The sequence below is a fragment of the Mustela putorius genome, unplaced genomic scaffold (genome assembly GCF_011764305.1).
Source record: "Mustela putorius furo isolate JIRA1106 unplaced genomic scaffold, ASM1176430v1.1 tig00000179_pilon_pilon_pilon, whole genome shotgun sequence".
NCBI classification, from domain to species: Eukaryota; Metazoa; Chordata; class Mammalia; order Carnivora; family Mustelidae; genus Mustela; species Mustela putorius.
Genome location: NW_025421305.1, coordinates 8,620,540 through 8,646,337, shown reverse-complemented (window position 1 = coordinate 8,646,337; position 25,798 = coordinate 8,620,540). Strand labels below are relative to the sequence as shown.

The window sequence follows — 25,798 nt, the reverse complement described above, 5'->3', positions numbered from 1 at the left end:
GAGCCCTTCGATTGTATTTTTGCTGTAGTAAATGAATATAATGATGATAATGACTTTTAAAAGGCACTGTGATGCTCATGATGATAAATAAATTTGAAAACTTCACAGTAGGATATGTATTTGCTTTTGTTCTGGGAAAGTAGGATAGATGAATGATATTTCACTCATTTACTCCCTTATTTTACAAAAGGCCACAGGGGGAGGAAAACACAAGCAGAAAATATCAGTGAGCAATGGAAAAAGAAGCCATTAACTAGAAAAAATTGAAAGCTAGAAAAATAAAGGTTGACCTCATATTACCTGACATACTTCCTTGTCATTTGTGGGGTGAGTCAGTATCTTTTAAAATGTAAATTCTAGAGGTAAACATACTTCAGCTTCCATACTACCTCTGATTATTTGGTAGTGCTGTCTGGGTGTGAGATTGAAAATAACTCTGAAACATGTTCAATGTCAGTAGGAAAGAGTATCATATTGGCAAGCAATGTATGTCACTGACGTTGGAAGGGAGGCATTCGTGCCTTTTTTGCTGTTCTCTATAGGCTTTGGAGGACAATCTAGAAAGGCTCCAGTGTGGGGACAATTGAGGGTGTGTTGAGAGAAGACTATATGGATGTAAGAGGTTTCTGGGACTAGCACACAGTCCAAGCTTGAATGTGTAATTGTCACTCAAGGTAGTTTGACAGGAAGTAACAGAGAGAGCTGCAGAGCCTAATGTCAGCAGGCCAGACTCAAGTTTATGGTCTAGTGCGGAGGGGCAGGTCGGGTGGGCAAAGTGCCAAGATAAGGACTCAGGAAACAAGATAAAAGCCCATTTATTGGGTCTGAGAGATAAAGTAAGGCATTGGTTTTAAACAAGGCAACAATCTGATGAAGGGCCAGAGATGCACATTAGTAAGTCTTACTTGATGCTGTATTGATGAGCTACTGACCCATAGTGATAGAAATCCTCCCATCATAGCCTGGAACCAGAACGAGGAGGTAGCTGGGAGATAGGGTCAGTTATGTCGATTCTATCACACAGACAGGAAATCCATCAGTTCCTCACACACTCATTCTTTTGCCTTCTCGCTCACACCGGCATCTCTTTTATTAGAGCTTATACTCAGGGCTGTGGAAATCACCACAAAGGATTTTGAGCTATGGAAAATCTAAGTTAGAAGTGTGATGTTCTTAGTATGTTTTCTTGGGATATCGTGGCATGTAGTGGTTAGTTTATGGTAGTATAGCCCAGGTAATAGGTTAAAAATCATTTTTGCAAGCTCCCTTGGGATCATAAATTCCAGATACAGTTTTATTTGTGTGGGTGGGAAACTCCATTTTCATGATCTAATAAGCCCATGATGTTCATACCATCTATTTGTAGATGAAGAATGCCTCTGTCACTCACCAGATTGTTGCTTTGACAACATACATATAGAATAGACAGGCTGTATAATCCTAAATTGAATAATTTGTGTTAAGAAGTAAACCTCATTAATTCACTTCCACTAATTTGAATTTGTGATTGCTAAGTTGGAGCCAATTCAAATGTTGTTTTATCTATTTAAGAAAATTTGATAATCCAGTTAAACAATTAAACAAGATTTATGAGGTCTACTAAATCCATTTTGAAAAGAAAATCATTTTAAGTCTTATTCTGTAAGATTTGTATGTACATGAATACTGCTAATTACATGTAAGTTTTGTTAAAGGAGATCAACAGATACTCTTCTTCACAGGTACTTGAAGTTTATATTTATTGCAAAATTTTTTACTATTTGGATTTCACAGCTCAAAACTAAGCTTCCTTAATTGGTTATCTTGAGATAGAAAGAGAGGAAGAAGAAGAGAAAGAGAAAGTTTGTGTGTGCACATGCCAAAAGCTCTTTAGGAACCACAGAAAGCTTTGACTTTATCATTCTGTCCTTCCTGCCCCACCAGGTTCTTACCAAGCCTTGCAAGGTCAGCGTTAGAAAAAAACTTGGCAGATGCTGCGATAGAAATAAGTACTGATAATAATCAGGAACCAGAACTGGAGGATTACAAATGTAAGTATTTGACTTGTTTCTTTTTTAAGTGAAATAATAATTATCAAACATTTGTATTATTTATTATTTTAATTTAAATAAAAATTGGTTTTGTTTCCATATACTTTGTTTTATGTACTTGGTTGAAGAAATCGATCTTTATTTATTTTTAAATTGAAACCCATTTACCAATTAAATCTTAGAATATTTGCTTAATTTCAGAGCACCTGGGTGGCTCAGTTGGTTAACCATCTGCCTTTGGCTCAGGTCATGATCTCTGGGTCCTGGGATCATCCCTACTTAGTGGGGAGTCTGCTTCCCCTTCCACTACCCCTGCCCCCTGCTCATGCATGTGCACACGCTCTCTCTCAAATAAATAAAAACTTTTAAAAAAAGAATATTTTCTTTATTTCAGTGCATACCAGATGCAGGTCCTCCTTCAAAGAGTCGCAGTTGACACAAACATATTCATGGCTCTGAAAATCCTTGCTGTAAAGATAACGCCATGATTTGGTTTCACCTTTTCTTCCCCCCAAATATATTTCACCATAGGATCTAGACTTCTCCTTCCTTTACATAACATTTACATTTTGAGGACCACTAGTCCTGTGGGATATGTTCAGGAAACTGTTCTAGGTTCATTTAAACTACAGTAATATTTAGAGTACCACTTCATGCCTTCTTACTCTCCCATTTCCACTCATATTGTCTTTTGTGGTACTTTTTTTATGGATAACCATAAGTATTTTGAATTTGGGGAAGATTTAGCTCTTCTATAGAAGTTCCCTATTTTTCAATTAGATCCCAACAATAGGTTCTCTACTGTTTGAGATTAATACCTGTTCTATCAAAAATCCAATGTGGGACCCCTCTCTAATGAGGACATATTGTGGCTGTCTTTGTAGTAGCTGTTTTTAATAGTTGGGACTACACTGAGACAGGAATTTGTGTTAAAGAAATGAGATGACTTTTTTAGAGTAAAATTAAAAACTCCACCTACTGATGGATCTGGGTACACATATGCAGAGCCAGCGCAAAGAGACAGAACCACTCTGGGATCTGTTGACTCGTAGAGTTACTTGACTGAATCTCTTAATACATATCCAGCGATGGACCGAATTATTCTGACTGTAGACTGTTCAGTCTTGGTAACGGGCCAGTGTCAGCAGTTCCCATCTAAGCCTTGTGTAGGGAATAAGGAATCTAAGAGACTGTTGATTCATCTGGTACCATTTATCTTTAATGTCATCTCTCTTGAGGAGGATTTATTTAATGCACTCTCCTTGTTCGAGAACAAGGTTCACCAAATAACCTTCTGATGAGGATTTGGCTTTCTGTATAGTTCTGCCTCCAAATAATATGCTGATATGGCCATCAGTGTATCATGGGGTCCATATGAAAGTTGTAGCTTTCATTACACTGTAGTATTTTCAATTCTTGTTTCTATAGCAGAATTTATGTATAGATCAGAATATATGTCTTTAATATTCTCCTGAGAGTCACATTTATGGTCAATAGACGTGACAAAATTGGGTTTTGAATCTACTGGACTAAGGACCTTGACAGATGGACTAAAATAATGCCATCCTATGAGATTTCTTAGCAGACAGGTAGCCAGTTTCTCCCAGGGAAGTATAAGCATCACCATCCTCTGAGGGCATTTCTCTTTTCAAGCTTGAAGTTTTGACAATAAACATTAGATGAGTGGATTTAATTGTCCTGAAGCCCTAAATCTACTGAACAGATGTGTTCCATAAACCACAGATGATATCAGATGCTACTTGAATCTGAAATTACGTTTGTCATCTTAACATACAAGCATATACTAAAGTCCCTGCCACAATCCTGCTCTTTGTCTGTCCAGTTTTATATTGGGTCTGTTTCAGAGCCCCTGCCAGTAGTAAATTTACAGTAGATTCTCTGTGTGACAGCTTATAGGTTTTCTTCCTTGTAGAACTTGTAAATAAAAAGGGAAATGGCAAGGATCTATTGGAGAGAGAGGTCTCCTGTGCTTTGGCAAATGTGTAGCATGATTAAACAGGGTTTAATCAGGGTGACAGTTTAATTATTTTTAGCTCAAAATCGTTCATGGCATTGCAGAACGCAAGCATTGCTCTTCTCCACTTGTGTTTCAAAATGTTTTAATGCAAAAGGGCAGTTTTCTTATTTGAAGCGTGGAGAGGTACAGGGGTGGTGGATGGGTCAGTTGTTGAAGGCATTGTGATAATCTCTCTGCTTGCATGGGTATTTCCACAGGATGGAGTGTTATTTGGAGTCAAAGGATTAAATATACCCCACTTGGCAGAAAGAACATTAGACTATACAAGTTCTATTTTTAGTTCTGCCCATGTTAGCTGGGTGGTTTTAAGCAAATTACTTAATTTATGTCCTAAGCTTCCTCATAGGTCTTGTTTCATTGTTAAGAGAATTACATGAAATTATATGAAAAAACAGTGAAGCTTCTGGCTTGAGATGTGGCCCATAGAAGTTCCTCAATAAATGATAGCTTTTGTTGTGACCATCAGTACTACTGTAACAACTACCACCATTAATGTTATGATTATTAACCATGGAGAGAATGCATATGAGATGTACTCCCTGACTTCAAATTTATTATTATTGGGTTTGCTGACTGTAAGGAGCTCATATTCTGTTCTAGATCAACTATTTAAAGCAAAATAGGAGATAACACAATAGTAATAATCATCATGGAATAACTATATAGCACCTGGCATGCTTATTTGAAAATACAGATCTCCTCGACCATCCCTGGAAATAGTAATTTCAGAGGTCTGTGCGGGGTGTTTTTTACTAGATTAATCAGTATTTTTTACTAGAATTCTAGGGAGTTCTTACTTGGAGTTTTTCTTTCTTTCTTTTTTTTTTTTTTTGGATAGGCAGAGATTACAAGTAGGCAGAGAGGCAGGCAGAGAGAGAGAGGAAGAAGCAGGCTCTCCGCCGAGCAGAGAGCCCGATGCGGGGCTCCATACCAGGACCCTGAGATCATGACCTGAGCCGAAGGCAGCGGCTTAACCCACTGAGCCACCCAGGCACCCCATTACTTGGAGCTTTTCAATGGGTGATCCCCCAAAATGATATTCAGAATATTTCAGAGCTTCTGAATGTATATTTGGTTTGCTTTATGTGTTAAAGTCTCTGACAAAACAAGTTTAGGAAGGTGGTTTCATGGAGTTCTGAGTGGGGAGTGGTTCTTTAATTTCATCTCTATGCTGTTTGCTCACGTGCAATATTTTATATAGAATTCATTATCTTTTGGAACATTTTAAACATTTTATGTAAGGCTATGATGTTTTATTTCCACATTCAACCTTACTTCTTTTAGATGTTAAATTGAAATCCCTTAATGAGATATTAAATTAAAGATGCTGTGTTGCTTTATGTTCACATTGGACTTGGCTTCTCTCAGTACAGAACTACAAATAATTCTCTATCCTGTGTGAAATGTTTAGGTGAAATAGCATCTGGATCTCTGAGGATTGGGACTGTTAGTGCACCAATCTATAATGCCCACGAGAAAATGAAAGTGCCCGATGTTCTGTTCTATGACAACATTCAGGTAAGATCACTGCTTTGCCTTTCTGGATAAATCTCTTCTTACATTGTGGTAATTACCTCTGCAGTGAAACTAATGTTTAATTATTTTTCTAATTTGCTAAGTTCAATTCAGATGATGCCAAATGAGGTGTTGACACATCTTTTATTAAGGCATTGTAAACTTTTAAATTCTTTCCCAAGACACCTGAAAATTGAAGAGTTGCTACTATGATTAGGGTAATATATTTTATATGTGCACTAGACTCCATGTAAATAAAATGAATATATCATTAAATTTTTAAAAAATGAACTATTCCTTATCCTCTTTTTTGCTTTCCTGTTAAATCATTTCACTGGTTCAAAGAGGATGTGTCTTGTGCCCTCTCTTCTTGATCTTCCTTTCCTTTTCCTGAAAATTCCTAATATTTTACTGTTTTTTACTTTTCCTTTTTTTTTTTTCCTTTTTAAGGGAGGAAGGTAGATAATTTCTCACTTGTAAACTAACCAGTAATTATGGACCTTCTTCTAAGACACAGAAATAGTGTATACCCAGAAAGCTTTACTACAGATATTCACCTTAATAAGAATTTTTTCAGAGAAAATTACCCGTAATGTAGGAGGGTTTTTTCCCAAATTTTCTGTTAAGTTGTTATATATTTATTTTATAAAAAGAAACATACTTAATTTTTCTTTAATATTTGGTCCCTAATCTGAACAGAAATAATAACCTTATGTTAGAAGAATTTTTACTTACTATTTTTTTAAAGATTTATTTATTTACTTTGAGAGAGAGAGAGAGAGAAAAGACATGAGCAGAAGGGCAGAGGGAGAGGGAGAGAGAATCCCAAGCTGACTCCTCACTGAGTGCGGAGCCCTACTTGGGGCTCAATCTCATGATCCTAAGATCATGACCTGAGCTGAAACCAAGAGTCAGACACTTAACTGACTGTACCACCCAGGTGCCCCACTTGCTATTTTTACTATATTAAGGAGTTAGAAAAACGTAAGCTTTTTGTCTGCCATTTTCCAATCATATTTCTTATTCAGTGAGTACCATAATTCTTTTCCCTTTATTATATTAACAATACAGAAGGCATCTGGGAAAATCCTTCTCTCTCAGTAAAAATCTTGATTTGGTATTTTGAAATCTGTCAAAACTGTAATTACTACCTCTGACATGCAAAGACATAACCTGGATAGGTTTTGTATTTATTCTATAGCCCATTAATTAATGTAGGTTTTACTTCTCTTTCAGAGCATTAATGCTCTTATGCAAACAGTGGACAAATCAGCAGACAATGAAGTTACCTTTAAGACACAAAGAAGGGGGCGCCTGGGTGGCTCAGTGGGTTAAGCCACTGCCTTCGGCTCAGGTCATGATCTCAGGGTCCTGGGATCGAGTCCCGCATCGGGCTCTCTGCTCGGCAGGGAGCCTGCTTCCCTCTCTCTTTCTCTCTGCCTACTTGTAATCTCTCTCTGTCAAATAAATAAATAAAATCTTTAAAAAAAAAAAAAAGACACAAAGAAGGGGGACACCTGGGTGGCTCAGTGGGTAAAAGCCTCTGCCTTCAGCTCAGGTCATGATCTCAGGGTCTTGGGATCGAGCCCTGCATCCAGCTCTCTGCTCAGCAGGGAGCCTGTTTCCCCCTCTCTCTCTGCCTGCCTCTCTGCCTACTTGTGATCTCTCTCTGTCAGATAAATAAATAAAATTTAAAAAAAAGAAAAAGACACAAAGAGGGAAAACAATCTTACCTATCAAAGAAAGACAAAAACATAATTGTAAGGAAAATAGACTGTTTCTGAGCACTGATGGTATCACATTCTGCCCATGTAGTGGAAAGACAAAGGTATAAAGAAAAAAGAGCCAGAAAACTTTATTATAAGTGACAATTTGAAAAACTCCATGGTACCAAAGGTTGAAAAGACCTCCCAGCATATGAGAATGTAGAAAATTCAGTAGCAGGGAGGGCCATTGTGCCCTTGAACACAGTCTCTGTTGCCATGGTGTCTGTGACATAGCCACTGAAGACCGCAGGGCTGCTGTGAACTTTACACAGCGGCCCTGAGGGACTTGCTGTAGCCTGTCTCCAGATGTACCTTTGCTTCATAAAGCATTATGACTTAACCACTAAGGAAAAATTTGAGCTGTACCAATTCAAGGAACTGTGGCTTTGGATTACATTTGCTTTTGTTGCGTATGTTATGGTTTCCTTTTAGTCTGTACTTCCTTTTGAAGCAGTAGTCTTCAGTGTCTCTTGAATATGTAGGAGCTTCTGTACCATCCTCTTCCATGTCCTGTGGTCCCCTTTCCACATGGTATTGAGATTGATTTTTTAAATGTGTTTTCCACACCACTGAAGTCAAGTCTGTTTTTCTTTAGAGCCTTCAGCAAATAGCATGTGCTTGGCATATCATGAATGCTGAGCAAGTATGCGGTGAGTGGGTTAATAAAGAAGGAGTAAGATTTTGAATGTTCATAATGAGGACTATTATTAAATCTGTCATTAAAGAATGTTATACTTACAGTAGTAAGGAGAAATTGGAGGAAAGAGTAATAGCCTCTTAACCCCCACAGACCTTTAAATATTTTAAATATTTAAAACATCTACCATGTATCAAGCCTTGTCCTGAGGTATTTGGATAAAGAGATTAGTGTACACATACATACACACATATACTCCTGTAGCTCCAGGACTCTGAGGGAGAAAGACAACAAAGTATACATGATTCCTGTACAGTGGGATGGAAGTACACACAGGTTACTATGGTAGCACTGAGGAGATGATGGTCCCAGGTTGGAATGATTGTGGAAAATAAGTTAACCAGGCAAAGCTGACTCTCTCAGGCAGACGGACTAGCATTTGCAGAGACTTGGCTATGTGACAGAGTAGTTCACTTAGGAGGCTACATTTAATTAATTGTCACTGACACAGAACTGAGGTTGCAAATGCAAGAGTAACAAGAGATGAGGCCAGTAGGTTAGGAAAGGGTCAGAACATCTTGGCCTTGCTAATTAAGGAATCTGGATGTGATTCAGAAGAAGTGAGGAAGCCACTGAAAGATTTTAAGCACATTTTCACTTGCTAACTTTGCATTTGCTCTTTAATGTTGTCTATGAGTTGGAACTAAGGCAAAGAGAGACTCGTTAGGGGGCCATTGCAGTAGTCTAAGTACAAGTTACGAAGGATCTGAATGAAGGGTGTGACCGTGGGGATAGAGTGGAGAAGACACCTGGCAGGACTGTTCAGGCGGTGGGTAGAGTCAGTGGAGCTGTGTGTAAGATGAAAGCCAAGATTTGCCCTCAGGGAGCTCATAGTCTGCTGGAAAAGCAAACCGAAGAGAGCAGAGAAATTATTCTGAATTTTTGACTGAATGTAGTGTTGGAGGAGAGTGACAGGAGATGAAGCCAAGACTAAATCAAGAATATATGAAGGGGAGGAGAGTCCTGGGGGCAGGCTAAATTTGTGAAGAGAGTTAAGAAGTATAGATTTCCAGTTATAAATTAAAGAAGTCATGGGGTTGTAATGTACAGCATGGGGAATATAATCAATAAAATCATGTCAACTTTGCAAGGTGGCAAATGGTGGTGATCATTTCACAGTGTTTATAAATGTTGAATCATATTGCACAACCTGAAACTAATTTAACTTTATAATGTCAATTATACTTCAATCAATAAATAAGTATCCTTTATGGGGTGCCTGGGTAGCTCAGTGGGTTGAGCCTCTGCCTTCAGCTCAGGTCATGATCTCAGGGTCCTGGGATCGAGCCCCGCATCGGCCTCTCTGCTCGGCAGGGAGCCTGCCTCTCTGCCTATTTGTGATCTCTCTCTCTGTGTCAAATAAATAAATAAAATCTTTAAATAAATAAATAAATAAGTAGCCTTTAGCCAAAAAAAAAAAAGATGAACCTGTGTTTCAAAGGTCTTAAGAGTCATTTAAGGAATTTTGAAAAAAAATAAGTGACATGATTTTTTTTAAAGATTTTTATTTATTTATTTTACAGACAGAGAGATCATAAGTAGGCAGAGAGAGAGGAGAAAGCAGGCTCCCTGCTGAGCAGAGAGCCTGATACTGGACTTGATTCCAGGACCCTGGGATCATGACCTGAGCCAAAGGTAGAGGCTTTAACCCGCTGAGCCACCCAGGTGCACCTAAAGAAGTGACATGAATTTGAATGAAGAGGTAACAGTCAGTTACATGAAGAACACATTGCCTCAAACAGACACTGAAGTCAGAGAAGCCAAATTGTCTGATAAAAATCTAGGCCAGAGATGTAAAATACTAAATGAAAACTGGGGTAAAAAGGAAGGGATAGATACCCTTGACGTTAGGGTGGCTTAATAGCTTACTCTTGGTAAGGGAGGAATGAAGTGTGCAGGAAGATGATGGTAGCAGTTTGGTCAGGTGATAGGAAATGATGCTATTAATGAGGATAAAAGATACAAGATCAAGAATGAAGTTGAGAAAAAAATAAAGAGACAAGTTTTGGATATGTGGAGGTTGAAGAGACTGGGAAATAATAGTACATAGTTTGATAGTCGCTCAGAATATGAGGCTGGAGTTGAGGAGGATAGTTTTACTCTTGAAGATCAGCATAGAATTGGTGCCTGAAGCAGTGGAACGGAGGAGAGGACTTAGGACGAGTGGTCTGAAGCAGCTCTTCAAGCACAGAAGTGGATACTCAAGTCTCGCACAGCCCACCCTCTCCCTTGTGTACAAGTAGGCACAAGCTACTCAGCCCTAAACCTTGACCCCTGGGGAGAGCATGTAAAAAGGCACTAACAGAGAGCAAATGAAGGAACGTGGGGGAAATCAGAATCGAAGGAATTGCTACAACAATTAGGTTGGAAGATCCAACCTAAAAGATTATGGAGAGAAATTGTTAGAGAGGAAGGAGGGATTCACGAGAGATGGGCAATTAACTGGAAGAGGAAACTTACAAGAAATTGTCTGTGGTTGGGGTGCCCGGGTGACTCAGTTGGTCAAGTGTCTGCCTTCAGCTCAGGTCATGATCCTGGAGTCCTGGGATGGAACGCTGCACCACCCCCCCACCCCCAACCTCTGGGCTCCTTGCTCAGCAGGAAGTCTGCTTCTCCCACTGCCCCTTCCCCTGCTTCTTCTCCCTCTCTCCCCCACCTCATTCACTCACTCTCTCAAATAAATAAAATCTTGAAAGAAAGAAAGAAAGAAAGAAAGAAAGAAAGAAAGAAAGAAATTAATTCTCTGTGGTACTTAAGTGGGTCAAGAGGTTAAGGGAAGAATTACATAGGCAGTGACAGTGACCTTAGCCTTAGCTAATGTTTGTTGATTTGAATAATCTAGTTAGATGGAATGAGGGTGTGAAGTAGAGAGAACATGAGTACAATACAGAAGAATACAACTATAGTTTGAATTATTTTTCAGTATTTACACTGCTTTTTTATCTGGCTATACAAATGCTTGTTCCAACTTTTCTGTCTGTTTTTCATGCAGATTAGCCCCTTTGTTACTGGAAGACTTAAATGTCTGGAAATTGGCCCTGACTTTTCATCTTAGTTAAAATGAAGAGGTCTCCAGACCACATTCTCATTAGAACCCAGAATAAAGGGGTATTCTAGGACTCCCTTTTAAGTAGGGTAACAATACAGGCTTGCTGAAGATAGTCCCTAAAATGGTTTCTGTTTGCATTTGTTGTTCATTATTATTAATAGTGTCTCTTTTGAGCTTAAAAAGTGTTCCAGAGTGGACAGTAAATTGACAAGCTTTTTAAAGCTCTAGGTCAATGGTGTATCTGCAAGCATTTCAGAAAAATAAAAACTACAAAGATAAACATTTAGGAAATACTCATCCGTTTTTGAAGGAAAAAAAAAAAACTTTGTTTTTCTAAGAAAGAAACTGAAAGAAAGTACAGCTTAATTTGACAAGTTAAAAGGAAAATGTTTGAGATGTCAAAAAAAAAAATCCATAAAGCAAGTCAAAAAAAGAAAAGCAAGTAACAAGCTAGAAAATATCTGTAGCATGTATTAAATACAAACAGTTGATTTGCCTTTTCCATAATTAGGGAGGTTCAATAACTTCAGTCTTTATGAGGCTGTAACTGTTTTGATACAGAAAACCAAGAGAAAGAAATAGGGATATTAATTGTTCTGGGATATATTTCTTCCTCCAATACTCCCCATCCCCCACAATGAGCCTTTGTGACCTACTTACGGTTGTCCTATTTTTCCAGATATAAAAGAGCAATGTAATTTCCTTTGTGGCTGTTGTGAACAACTTTAATCTTGTTCTTTTATTATATTGTGTTTTAATTCAAATAACAAAATGTGGAAGCTAAATACTACATTTCTAATTCTAAAATTGCACATCCTTTGAAGGTAATGGTTAAGACCAAGTTAGTGTAAAATGTTCCATGGAAATCTCCAGTTATTTTGGAAAGCCTATGTATATTTACATTATTAGCAACTACTAATTTAAATAGTAAATTATAAGCCAACCCTGCATAGAGCAGTAGTTAAAATATATTTGAGTTAAATTATGAAAACTCTTTGAAATAATGGTGAGTGGCTTATTCTTGCCTAAGTGGACGACTTCAAGTTTTAAATACCAGTGACCTTACTGGTTATATAACTTATAATCACTGAATTAATTTTTGGTTTTTTAAAAAATCAAATTGTTTTGAGTATGGTCTGTTATTATAGATGTTTACTTTCTTTTTTATTCAGTGTATTTAAACTAAAAGAAAAAAAAAAATTCACCAATTTCTCCCACCCCTACCTCTAGCCTCTAGCAACCTCCAATATGTTTTCTATTATCTATGAGCTTGGGTATTTTTTTAGTACATATATGTTATATATGTGTGTATATGTACATATATGTATTATTTACATGTTACACACATGTGTATTTTTTACATTCCATATATAAGAGATAATACAGTATTTGTCTTTCTCTGATTTTTTTCACTTTGCATAAGGCCCTCAAGGACCAGCCATGTCGTTACAAATGGCAAGATTTCATTCTTTTTATGACTGAATAATATTCCATTATGTATATATATATGCCACATCTTCTTTATCCATTCATCCATCAATAGACATGTAGGTTGTTTCCATACCTTGCCTGTTGTAAATAATGGTACAGTGATTGTGGCGGTGCAAATCTCTTTTCAAATTCAAACAAAAAAATTGTTTTCATTTTCTTTAAAAAAATACCCAGGAAGTGGAATTGCTGGATCATATGATAGTTCTATTTTTAATTTTTTGAGGAACCTCTATACTGATTTTCATAGTGGCTACATCAGCAATACACAGTTTCCCTTATCTTCACATCCTCACCAACACTTATCTCTAGTCTTTTGATAATAGCCATTCTAATAGATGTGAGGTGACATCTGTTTATGGTTTTGATTTATATTTCTCAAAATGACTGTGATATAGAGCATTTTCCCATATACCCATTGGTCTTCTGTAAGTCTTCCTAGGAGATGTCTCTAATCAGATCCTCTGCCCATTTTTTACTTGGACTGGTTGTTCTTTTACTGTTGAGATATATGAGTTCTTTCCATATTTTGGATATTAACCCCTTATCAGATACATGATCTGCAAATATTTTTTGCCACTCACTATGTTCCTTTTCATTCTGTTGATGGTTTCCTTCACTCCACAGAAGCTGCTTAGTTGGATGGAGTCCCACTTGTTTAATTTTGCTTTCATTCCTTGTGCTTTTGGTGACAGATTCTAAAATCATCACTAAGACCTATATCACAGAGCTTATTACCATTTATGTTTTCTTCTAGGAGTTTTATGGTTTCAGAGCCTAACATTCACGTCTTTAATATATTTTTGTTAATATTTGTGTATGGTGGAAGATAGTGATCCAGTTTCATTCTTTTGCATGCGACTGCCCATTTTCCTAACACCATTTATCAAAGAAGCTGTCCTTTCTCCATTGTTTTCTTCCTTCTTGACTCCTTTTTAGTAAGTTAATTGACCATTGATGCATATGGGTTTATTTCTAGGCTCTCTATTATGTGTCTTTTTCTGAAAATATTATAATTTGATTGACTACTGTAGTTTTTTTATTACTATAGCTTTTTTTTATTGACTACTATAACTTTTTAAATTACTATAATGTAATATAGTTTGAAATCTGAAAGTGTGATGCTTTCAACTTTGGTCTTCTTTCTTATGACTTTTTGACTTTTTAGGATCTTTTATGATTCCGAATAAATTTTAGGATTATTTGTTTCTGTGAAAAATGCCATTAAGATTTTGATAGAGATTGCATCAAACATATAGATTATTCTGGGTAGTATAACATTTGAACAACATTAATTTTTCTAATCCATGAACATGGAGTATCTTTCCATTTATTTGGGTCTTCAGTTTCTTTCATTAATGTCTTGTAGTTTTCAATATGCAGGTCTTTCACCTCCTTGATTAAATTTATTCATAGGTGTTTTATTCTTGTTGATGCAATTGTTGATGCAATCTCTTTCTGATGGTTCATTATTAGTGAATTGAAAAATAACAGTTTTTTTTTTGGTATTGATTTTGTATCTATCAGCTTTGCTGAATTTGTTTATTCTAACAGCTTTGTGTTAGTGTCTCTAGGGTTTTCTGTATATTAGTACCACCACCTGCAAATAGTGACAGGTTTACTTCTTCCTTTCCTATTTCCTTTTTTCTTTTTTTTTTTCCTTGCCTAATTTCTCTGGTACTGTGTTGAATAAAAGTGGTGAGAATTGGCATCCTTGTCTTGTTCCTGATCTTAGAGGAAAAGCTTTGAGCTTTTTACTATTGAGTATGTTGTTGGCTGTGGGCTTGTCATACATGACTTTTATTATGAGATATATTCCCTCTATACTGCTTTGTTGAGAGGGTTTTTTTTTTAATCATAAATGGATGTTGAATTTTGTCAGATACTTTGTTATATTTATATTCTTTCTCTACTTTTTGTGAATTTACTATAGGTTATTTCTTTGTAGTTACCATGATGCTTACGTATAATTTATCTACAACAGCCTATTTTAAACTGATAATAACTTAAGTTTAATCCCGTTGTAAATCTCAATGTAACTGCTCCCTTCCATGTTTTATGTTTTATGTTTTTGCTGTCACATTTTGCACTTTTTATCTTGCATATCCCTTAACTAATTATCATATTTATAGCTATTTTTACTACTTTTGACTTTAACATTCATATTATCTTTATAAGTGATTAATCTATCATTATATATATTTACTTTCCAGTGAGATTTATTTTCAAATGTGTTCTTTTTTTTTTTTTAGATTTTATTTATTTATTTGACACAGAGAGAGAGATCACAAGTAGGCAGAGAGGCAGGCAGAGAGAGAGAGGAGGAAGCAGGCTCCATGTTAAGCAAAGATCCTGAGATGATCCTGAGATCATGACCTGAGCCTAAGGCAGAGGCTTAACCCACTGAGCCACCCAGTTGCCCCCTTTCACATGTGTTCTTAATACTAATTAGCACACTTACTTTTCAGCTTAAGTCCTTTTAACATTTCTTGTAAGGCTGAGTTAGTGATGATGACTCATTTAGCTTTGGCTTAGCTGGGAAACTCTTTATCTGTTTTTTACTTCTGAGTGATAACTTTGCCAGGTAGAGTCTTCTTGGTTGGCAAGGTTTTTTTTCAGTCCTTGGAAATATATCATGCCATTCTCTTCTGGCATGCAATATTACTGCTGAAAAATCTGATTGCCTTATGGGTGTTCCCTTATATGTAACACTTTTTTTTCTCTTGCTGCTTTTAGTATTCTCCTCTCGTCTTTTACTTTTGACATTTTTATTACAATGGGTCATGGTGTAGGTGTCCTTAGGTTTCTCTTATTTGGAACTTGCTGGGATTCCTATATCTAGAAGTCTGTTTCCTTCCCTGTATTAGAGAAGTTTTCAGCCTTTATATTTTCAAATAAAATTTCTGCCTCTTCTCTCTCTTCTTCCTGGGGCCCTGTGGTGCAAATGTTAGTCCATGAAATGTTGTCTCTTAAGTCATTTAAAGTATCTTTATTTTTTGTAATTCCTTTTTTTTTTTTTAAAGATTTCATCCATTTATTTGACAGACAGAGATCACAAGTGGACAGAGAGGCAGGCAGAGAGAGGAGGAAGCAGGCTCCCCGCTGAGCAGAGAGCCTGATGCGGGGCTTGATCCCAGGACCCTGGGATCATGACCTGAGCTGAAGGCAGAGGCATTAACCCACTGAGCCACCCAGGCACCCCTCTTTTTTTCTTTTTGATGCTTTGATTGGGTTAGTTCCACTGCCTTTTCTTTGAGTTGACTGATCCTTTCTCTTGCTTCATCTTGTCTGCTCTTGAACCTTTTCAGTTCAGTTATTGTATTCTTCAACATTGTGACTTCTGTTTGACACTTTTTAAAAAAATATTTTCTATTTCTTTATTGAAGTTCTTACTGCATCCATCCATTCTTCTCAGCTTGGTGAGCATCTTAATGACCATCACTTGAACTCTTTGTCAGGTAAATTACTTGTGTCATTTCATTAAAGTTTTTATTTCTGAGGTTTTATCTTGTTCTTCCATTTGTAACATATCCTCTGTTATTGCATTTTGCTTGGCTTTATTGATTTCTATACAGTATGTGAAATGACTATTTTTCCCAGTCTTTCAAAGGAGTGGCCTCGTGCAGATGAACCTTGTCATTCAACCCTGCCTTAGCTCTTGATTGGCTCTTAAATCTTTGTGCTTGTCCAAGCTGCCCATTATATTTTTAATAGTTCCCAGTAATTGAGGATGTGTGAGGATCTCTGTATCCCACATGGGAGTATCTTAGCACTTAGATTCAGACTGACTGGAAACCACATCTTTGCGTGTTAGCTTTTAAAAGTATGCAAATATATACAGTCCTGTGTATTACGACTGGAAGCCTCACTGACCGCAAAAGGCAGGTGATCTGGAGGTGTCCATTGGGTGACAACCATAGAGATTGGGGTTCCAGACAAGTGTATAGGCCCTTTCCTGGGTGATACTGATGAACTCAGGCAAGGTCAAGAAAGAAAGAGAGCCAAGATGGCACCCATAGCCTGTGTTCCTTGAGAGTGATCCATTGGCCTCTAAATGTATGCCAGACCCGAAGCTTGCTCCTCAGGCTGAAGCTCCAGGACAAGCAAAGGCCTCCTTCACAGAAGACTAAGGATTGTGCCTCAGTCCACTGTCTATGCAGTGGACTGATAGCCTGCCTAGAACCATCTTTACAATTGCCATAGTCCCATGGGACCCAGAAATACAAGACTCCCCCCACCCAGCCACCATGTGATTAAGGAGTATCTGTGGGGTGATAGCTGCACCAGACATACAAACCAGGACACCAGATGCGTGTAAATCTCCCCTCCAGGATACACTAGTGCTTTGGAGTGTCATAGAGGGTGAGCACACATCCTCTAGAAAGGGTTACAACTAGGCCCCAAGATGCCTGTTAAATTAAATGATTTCATATGTTGCTGTACAATCTGCATGTCCATGGGAGGAGGTGAGTTCAGGATCTCACACTGCCATCTTGAATTGAAGTTCTCGATGCTTTACTTAGCACGACGATACCTTTGTTGTTAACTTTATTATTCCATCTTGATTATACAAAACTCAATTAACTTCTAGTTTTTTTTTTTTTTCTAGCACATGGTAGTGATGGAAGACATGCTGAAAGACTTTCTTCTTGGAGAGCACCTATTATTGGTTGGTAACCAGGTGAGTTATGTGTGGCTGGAACTCAGGTATTAATGTATAAATGATAGCAAGCTTAAAAGCAGTAACTTTCTTCTCCTTGTTGGGATATGTTTTTAGAGGTGATTCTTCGTTTTCTGCTTTAATGACTGCTTTAATTAGGCACAGATTATCTTCCACCTTCTAAAATTTAGAATTATCTCACAGCTGAAATCACCATTCAGTCACCCATCGAGTTCTGTCCATTCTGCCTCACAGACATCGACTCTTCTTTCACACATCTGTCGCCCTAGCCCAGCCTACCATTGCCTGTCCCCTGGACTATGGCAGTGCTTTGCTAGTATAGCTCCCACTCTGATCTGCCCTTCACTCTGCAGCCAGCTGATACTTGTGGAACTAAAATCTGACTAAGTCTCTCTTTTTGCTTAAATTGACGTCCTACTGCTCTTAGGTATAGTCTTCAGTATGGCTAATGGTGTTCTGCAGGATCTGGCCTCTGCCCACCTTTCTAGGCCTGAGGCTTGGCTCCCTCCCTCCTTTGTCTCACTCAGTGGTAGCTTGAGCCACTGTGAACTTCCTTCAGTTTCTTATCTCTGCCCTGGTCCTTGGTGCATGCTCTTCTCTACACAGAGTACTCCCTGTCTCCTCCACCCACTTCCCCTAACTCCTAAGGGGTCTTCCCTTGTTCCTAGCCAAGTTAGGTTCCCCTACTTTTATACCCTTCTATCTCCCTGTCATCGCACTATCACAACATCACAGGTCTTGTTACTCTGTTTATATACATACAGAGTGATTGTCTTTTCAAATTACCTATGTGATCCTCAAGGGCAGGGACCATAGTTCTCTTGCTTATCTCTGTATCTTCAGTTCCTAGAACAGTGTCTGCTACATAGTAGATATTCAGCATGTGTTTATGGAGAATGGACATTTTCTATTTAGAAGCTTCTGATAATGTTTGGACATTTTCTATTTATCTGTCTATCTATAGATAGATAAATATAGATAGATATCATTATCTTCTGATAATATTCCCCAGTTGAATTATCAGATTTAATAAACTTTCCGAAGGTGTTTGGTCCTAATTTTTCCTTTTATTTAAACTTATAAAAAATACATATTCTTTATATATTTAGTCCCTTAAACTTATAATTTAAAGTGTTGATTTTTATTATTTTTTAAATGGGCCAATTGAATGGCTTACTGATTGAATGCGCAGGTTTGTATGTTAGCTGGCTAGAGGTGCAGTAGAAACCCTCTCCCGGCTCTCTGTGACTGTGGGCGAATTGCTTATCTTACAAGGCTGGGTTCCCTGCTATCTAACCTGGACATAAAAATAGCACACACTCAGCTAAGAGCCATGTGACTCTGAGGACTGAGGAGAGCTATGCAGGATGAGGGTGAGGTGGAGCAGTGGTTTGCTTCTACTTCATGATAAATGGAAAAGGGGAAGGTGCTTTGAAATTACTCTAGAGCGCTGTACAGATGTTGACGGGAAATCTGGTGTGCTACCACTAGTCTATTTCCGGTCCCAAAGAAAAGAACAAGGCAGCAGGACAAAGCGCTAGGCAGTGGGGCGGAGTGAAGAGCAGCTGCCACTCTGCAGGTCCATGCCTGGACCCCAGCGCCTGGTGAGGATAGAAGATCCCACTGATTTTCAGGCTTGCCTCAGGTTGGCTCCGCAGCCAGCGGGTAGAGCTGACAGGTTGAGGATTCTCAGGAGGAGCAAGGCTGGAGGCATGGGGCCCCACAAAAGCCTCTCAGTCGCTGCTGGCACAGACTGCACCTTTCATCAGCAGATCATGTGTCTTGCCTTCTTTTGTCCTTGTTCTGTCACCTCAGCTTTGGAGAAAGAAAAATTGACAGAGGGAGTTTGTATTCAGTATAACTTGGGCTACATTTAACTAGCTTTTTCATATCAGAAGGGTCTTTTGTTCATTCTTTAGAAACCTCTGAGACCATCAGTGTCATGTAATAGTACCAGTGTTGAAGGAACTTGCAGATTTACTAAGTAAATTCTGCTCATGTGTTCATTGAATTATCTCGTGGACAAGACTAACTCTTTTAGGCTGTCCTCCTGCCTTTTGATGTCCTCCATTGTCTAATCCCACTGTGTTTACAACCTGTCTCAGCCCTCCCCTCAAACTCCTGTCCTCAGATACATTTAACACTGTTTTCCAAAATGGGTCTTCTTATCAGTGTCATATCCCAGCCATTGACCTTTACCAGCACTCTCTCTTCTTTCCTCATCTTTGCCTTTTGAAATCCTTCCAACCCCAGAGTGGTGATGTGCTCTCATTGACTGAATTCCTTATTTTATAAATTTGCAACTGTCAGTGAAGGAAACAAATAAGTTAGATAGAATCTAGGGAGGGCCTACTGAAGAGAGTAAATAGTTAAGTGGTCCATTCAACTGGATAGGTTTATATACCGACAGGATCAGAAAAACACAAAGTTGGGAATCCAGAGACCTACCTTCTCATCTAGGCTCTTCAACTCTCTAGGTGATATTAGCTACATTGTTATTACTCTTCAGTGGGCTTTTTCTTTTTTCTTCTCCCTCTCTCTCTTTTTTCCCTTATCTGTAAAATGATGGGATTGGAATTGGTATTTTGTAAGGTGCCTCTGGCTATAATATTCTATAATATGCTTCTTTAATAAAGTTTTCCTGAACACAGGCCTGAAGCTTTGGCCCCATTCCCTGAGCTGTGATAGCAGCCCACTTACTGATTTCTTTTGACTTGCCTTAGACTTATGGATCTATCTGCCATCTCTACTACACAAAGAGAGAACCCCTTGAGAAAAGCTTTAGTTATTTTTGAGTAGCATGCAGTAGACATTCAACAAATGTTTGCTGAATAAATCAGAGCCTGTTCATCTTATAGATGAAATTTGGTACCTTTCACCCACCTCTTTCTGTTACCCTACCCCTAAGCCATTTCTCTACTCTGTTTCTGAATTTGACTTTTTTTTTCCCCAATTCCACATATAAATGATACCACATAGTGTTTGCCTTTCTCTCTCTGGCTTATTTCACTTTGCATGATGCCCTCCAGGTTCATTAAAGTTAGACTCTTGACTGCTTCCATTTCATACGTACAAAGCAGTGTGAAGCCGCCTGCAGTATTTGTTGGCAAATGCAGAGCAAGAACCCCACAGAGATGTGTTTTGCTGAGGATGGAATGGAGTTTCGCATTCTCTTTGCCTGCGCTTGCCTCAGAGTTCTGATCATCTAGATTTCTTTTTCAGTAGTGTGTGCTTTTGCAGCCATAGTAACTCAGGCCATAGTAACTCATCAGCAGCTTTGAAAATGCCTTGCTTTGTTTATTAGTGACATTTCAGCACCTCCCAATAATCTGTGCACCTTCTCATCTGCCCCCTTATTTCTATCTTGTGAAAGAAAATAACAAATACAGAAAAAAGGCAGAGAAGTAGAATGAGGACTGCTGAATCTGATGAGGCGATGTCATTGGTGTTTTCACTCAAATGCAAAGTGACAAGTGAGAAAATGCCTACTTTAATCATATGATTTGCTTTGCTTGATTTTTATTTTGTTTTAGATTTCATTTACTTATGTGAGAGAGAGAGAGAATATATAAGCAGCAAGAGGGGAGAAGGAGTAGGAGAAGCTGACTTTCCACTGAGCAGGGAGCTCATGCGGGGCTCCATCCCAAGACCCTGGGATATGACCTGGGTAGCCCTTTAACTGACTGAGCCACCCAGGCACCCCCACATGATTTATTTTGAACCTGCATAAATTTTTAGCAGTTGATCAGGCTCCTTTCTTTCTCTTTCTAAAACATTAGAAATGAGTGATGACTACTCAAATATAAATAAATAATCTCAGAAGTATACTTTGGGGATGGAAAGTATAGATTTGCCAATTCAGTATTTGCAGAGAAGCCAGTAGCGGGCTGGTATAATTCCACAATAAAGTGTGATGAATGTTCTTAATACAAACTTCCTATAGATACATACAGTCTACCTAGCCTTCTGTTTGCAAATTAGAAACTGGCTGAAATCCAGGAAAGAAACATTTTCATCGTTGAAGTTATACCTTTAGAGATGTCTCAAAAGATCGCTCTGTTACCAGGAGCAGCTTTTGCTATGAGCAAATTCAAGAGCAAGTGGTGATCTTGAAGTGTCTCAAGGTTTATCATCTTCAAAAGCCTAATCACACCTTTTCTTTCCATATAATACTATCTTTTCGAAGAAACCTGATATTAGACAAGGTTTTATAACTGTTGGGAAGCTGACAATAGTTCCATAAACATTACTTAAATTGCAAAATGAAGTAGCCCACATCTTGTTTTGGTGAAGTAAATTGATTTTTTTTTTTATCCTTTCAATTTTCTGTGTCAGATTTTATGGCACAGTGCGGCAACTTTCTAGTAGGAGAAGTGGAATTGCTCCCTGTCAGCCAGAAGGAATAGGTGCCAGAAGTTACACATGGCCCCTTAGGACTAATGCTGCATACTGTAGCATGACTTACGTGTGCTGCTACATGCATTATTTTCCACGACTATAATTATAACATTGCATGTGCCTTTCATGCAAAAAAAAAAAAAAAAGCCAGCCTGCGAACTGGCATGAGTTTCTATTTATTTTATCTTTACTGAGGTGGAAAAAGAGAAATGCTTATTTATTTTTGACTCAGTGATGCTTCTTCTGTCCCAACTCCTTTCTTCCCATATTTTCTTTTCTTTTGATTTATAGAAGGGTTGTATTCTGTTTGGTACACAAAATATTGCTTGTGAATGTTTGGGGTTATAGAATCAACCTACAGGTGAATACTTTTTGATGTTGTTTAAAACCTCCCTAAGAATAAACTTATAATTTTATGTAAGAACGCTTGACTTTTGAGAGACAGTTGCATTTGAAGTAAGAACTCTTCCAGCAATATAGTGTTCCAAAAATGCTCAGGTATCCCCTTACATAAGACTTATTTTTCCAATATGTGATATTTTAGGGGATAAAAATCTATATATAATGTTAGATAAAATTACAAAGCAAGTCATCAAATTTTAATTTGTATTAATGAGACATAATAATTCACAATGTCTTCTAAATGAATATAATCTAGAAATTTGCCAGATTTGTTTCGTTTCTTCCTGTCTTCCTTCCTTCCTTCCTTTTTTTGTTTTGTTTGGTTTTGGTTTTGGTTTTGTTTCTTTCTTCATTTTTGAGCCAGCCCTTTGTATCATTTTACCCATGATAGCGGTCTGGTGAAATTTTCACTCTTAGGTTCTCCTTGGATTCCACAGTTCGTATTTGCTCTTAACAAAATTCTATTGCGTTCTGTGTTCATTATCAAATGAAAACTCAGCTCTGGCTCACTTTCACGTAGGATATCTTCTCTGTCTCTGACTTTGATGTGCTTCATGTTTTTACAGTGCTGATTCTTTAGATATTCTTTTCAATTCCATCATTAGAAAGTAACTTTTAATTTTATTTTCCTGTTTAAAGTTATAAGTGGCTCCTCCTTGCCTATCAGATAAAATCTTTTTCATAGGCAGACACACAAAACAAACTGTGACCTGGCTCCAAACTCCTTTTATAATTTTAGTTCTTCCAAATTTGAGTTTTTTACCCACCCAGAGTAAACCAGGCCTTTTTGTCTCCCCTCCCCCCTGCCATTTTCATATTGTTTGCTTCATACAGAGCTTCCCCTTGTCTTTGCCAAGGAAAATCCTGCCAGTTTTCAAAAGCTCAGATGTTTCTTCCTCAGTGAAGGCTTTCTTAAGTCTTCCTCAAATAGAAATAATCTTGATTTTTCCTGAAATTTTATAGTATTTGTCACTCTTTTAAAGTTTTTGTGATATATATTTGATTTCATGTACAACTGAGTTAGAAGTTTCTTATGAGTAAGGGCTAAAAATGGTAATATTTGTACATTTTATAATTTCCAATTTCCTTTTTTTAAAAATCTCATTTAGTTCTACAGCAGCCTTTTGGGGTAAATATTTTTATGTTGCACATTTTATAAATTAGCCTTCTAAAACTCAGAAAGGTTAAAATATTTGCTCGAAATCTTATTAGCTAGTTAATGGCAGAGGTAGGGCTCCCAAGCTCAAACTTATTTTTCACCGTAGCACACTAATGCTTCCACTAGTAACAGTAATAACAACAGCAACAAGAGTAATACTATGTAATTGCTAACTTTGGTTGAGTGCTTATAGTAGGCCAAGACTATGCTTCACATACAGTGTATAGGGCATTTTTTAACTTTCTACAAAAAGTAGAGTATATAAAACCCCTTTGTACTAGTTATGTATCCTCAAAAGTTAACAGATTTTATCCAACTTGTTTTATCTATTCCCCTGACATGTTGTCTTTTATGTTGTCTTTTCATACATTATTCTTTTACATAATGCATTTTTCTTACAGATATTTCAATATTTATTTCTAATATGCCCACAATTCATTATTACACCTAGCAAATTGATAATAATTCCTGAATATACTCTGATACCCTATTTTCAGTTTTCTTCCGTTATCTCCAAAGTGTCATTTTTACAGTGTGTTTATTCCAATCAGCATTTAAACAAAGGCTGGTAATTGTATTTAGCTGCAAAAGAAAATATATAATCTCTTTGAAAAAGGAAAGCTACACCCTCCTGTTCTCTTTATCCTGAAAGGTGCTAACAAATGTTCATGAACATAAACATTTTATTCAGAATTATACCAATATTGATAAACTTCTGAGGAAATATTGTGTAGAGTATATTTTGTGAAGCCAATTTAAGTTCCTGATTAATTTGTACAATGAGTCAAGCTGTATCCATTTTTTTCCAGACTAGAAATAACTGCTTTCTTTTCTGATCTTCATAGCCTTTGACTTTAAGATATTTATACACAATGAAATCAGTAAACATATATTTAGTGCCAACTAAGTAGAACTCTATGCACATTGTTACTGTATAACTCCATATAATTCTTTGCATCGCATTCCACCTGTTAGTCATAGGCTTACTATGACCATGGACTTAGTTTTTCTTCTGGTAAAGTCATGTTTATTGAATTATTTAATATTGAGAGACTGTGAATATTCTATTGCCAAAATGAAAGAATGTGAGAATTTTGCTAATTAATCATTTGAACCGAGCCCTGGCAGGTTACTACCGTGCAGCATCAGAAATACACCATGTTGCCATGCCAGCATAATTGTCTAGTGTCTTGGAAGGGACTGAACACTTTGTCCTGAAATCTTCTTGCCTGTAGTACCCAGCTGGTTAGTGGCAGCAGGGAATTTGATAACAAAGTATGCTGTGCTTCTAGTAGCCCCAGCAGCCTGGGAGTCCCAAGCCCACGAAATACTTGGGTTTATCAAATACAGTGACATTCAGTTTTATTTTATGTTATATTGTGTTGTGTCCCTTCTCCAACCCTTTGCTTAGTGAAGTTGCTTGAATTGCAATCTGGAACTTTTTTACCATTCTACCACCTTCTCTCTAACATTTAGTCTGTCGATCCAGTGTTTCGTAGTGAATTTTTTTCCTGCACTTACTCTGAATCTGTATTTTTTTCTTGCACATACGTTGATTCTTTTTCCCCCACAGTGTTTGTCATGGCTCCTTTGGTCAGACCTAATGACCAACTAACTACCTAAGAGTATATACCTTAGCCATTTAGAGCAACACAGTATTTCAAAGAGAAATTGCAGGGATGTGGCTTGTGTTATTCCCATTTGAAAAAGAGGTTATGACTTTGACAGAGAGCTTTATAAGGCAATGTATTTGTGAGCCACGCAAACTTGTAGTGTAGTAGAAATGTATGTCTTCTCGTCTGACTTCTGGGTACTGTTCCTTGGCTCTGTGACAGGGAAGACATTTGTGCAAATGTGTACGATCATTCACATCAGTTTTATTCAGTTTTAATAAATTTTTTTTATTACCTAAGTAATGTATATTCACTGAGAGAATTTGAAAAATAGACTTCCAGAGATTCATAGAGCAGTAATTTCACATTTTATTATGGGATTATAGAATATTAGAATAAAAATAGTGGTTAGAGATCAGCTTGTCTAGGTCCTCTATATTCAAATGAGCAAATCTAGGCTTAGATGGTGGTAAAGACCTTCATCTGGGGACAGATGAAGCAGAGAGCGTAATTCAAGTCTCTTAACTGCTAGTATATTAAGGTTTTCAGGTGGAAGCAAGGAATTAGAAAGTTCAACATTTGATGGACATTTTAAGGTTTAAAAAAAGCAGCTGTAATTTATTTCTCCTGGTTTTACTGTAATACTAGTCTCTTTAGTTTGTTATTTTTTACTGCTGTTGGTAGTTGTTAATGATAATCATATAGTAGCTTTCTAAAAAAGGATATTAGGACACTGCAGAAATCATCTATACATATTATATAGATTGATCTGACTCCACGAATGTTATTAAAGAATTAGGGTGAACTGGAAGGAATGCCCTAAGTTCAGGGAAACACGTGAGGGAAGTGAACAGTAGCAGTGGTAAACACTCGCTTGGAGTCTGTTTTAGAAATTACTGCAGAAGGAAAGATCCAACTTGACTTTCTCACTGCTCTCCCTCTTGAACCTTGGATTTCATACA

General features: G+C 37.5%; 1 protein-coding gene across 2 annotated transcripts in view; it reads left to right on the top strand.

The window, feature by feature from the left end:
• VWA8 (von Willebrand factor A domain containing 8) overlaps positions 1–25,798 on the top strand; it is a 325,814-nt gene that overhangs the window by 126,478 nt on the left and 173,538 nt on the right. For both annotated transcript variants that reach the window (XM_004759284.3, XM_045076623.1), the window contains 3 exons: positions 1,924–2,030; positions 5,480–5,586; positions 17,193–17,264. In XM_004759284.3, coding sequence (XP_004759341.1) covers positions 1,924–2,030; positions 5,480–5,586; positions 17,193–17,264 — 286 coding nt within the window. The remainder of the gene's footprint in view (positions 1–1,923; positions 2,031–5,479; positions 5,587–17,192; positions 17,265–25,798) is intronic.